This window comes from Camelina sativa, unplaced genomic scaffold, assembly GCF_000633955.1.
Source record: "Camelina sativa cultivar DH55 unplaced genomic scaffold, Cs unpScaffold04612, whole genome shotgun sequence".
NCBI classification, from domain to species: Eukaryota; Viridiplantae; Streptophyta; class Magnoliopsida; order Brassicales; family Brassicaceae; genus Camelina; species Camelina sativa.
The window spans coordinates 1-630 of NW_010925705.1; the positions used below are offsets into that span (position 1 = coordinate 1).

Genomic DNA, 630 nt, shown 5'->3' on the forward strand with positions numbered 1-630 from the left:
GCAGATTTCTGCTCTGTTGTCAATCTTGCGGGAAACTGAACATCGAATTTGATCTTGAGATCGCCTTTGTTTCTTGGTTCTTTAGCTATTGGCATCCCTTCTCCAGGAACAACAAGCTCATACCCTGGACTGACGATTTCCGGGACACTAACGGGTAGATTCCTCCCATCGAGCGTGTTGATATTCACATTTGTTCCTCCTATAGCTTCTGCGAGCGTCACTCTCCGGCTTGTCATGAGATCATTCCCGTCTCTCTTGAACAAATCGTGCGGTTTCTCGTCGATAACAAACACCAAATCAGCTGGTAATTGGTTCACTTGCTCGTTTCCTTTGTCAGGAAACTTGATCTTTGTCCCTTTCTTCCATCCCGGTTTCACAACAATCGTCAGTATCTCTGTCTCTTGTGCCTGTCTCCTGCACCATCCCAAAGAAACAACACTAATGAACTAACATTTCTTGAAAACGTAAGAGAGAAACCTAACTCTAATAATAGTAACAAACCCGTTAGCGTCAACGATGGATCTAGAAATCTTCATTTTCCTAGTTGATCCAGAATACAACTCTTCAAGACTACAAAGCAATTTGCTCTCAACGGGTGGAGGTTTCTTAGGCGCAGGAGTGCCTTCACTG

The 630-nt window shown here is 44.1% G+C and overlaps 1 protein-coding gene across 1 annotated transcript; it reads right to left on the reverse strand.

Annotated features, from left to right (window-relative positions):
* Positions 1 to 5: 5 nt before the first annotated feature.
* On the reverse strand, positions 6 to 626 carry LOC104774683 (dnaJ homolog subfamily B member 1-like; the record flags this gene model as incomplete). Its single annotated transcript, XM_010499193.1, has 2 exons — positions 6 to 414; positions 502 to 626. Coding segments are annotated over 2 exons (534 nt in total), but the record flags the coding sequence as incomplete, so codon positions are not given.
* Between the last annotated feature and the right edge of the window lie 4 nt (positions 627 to 630).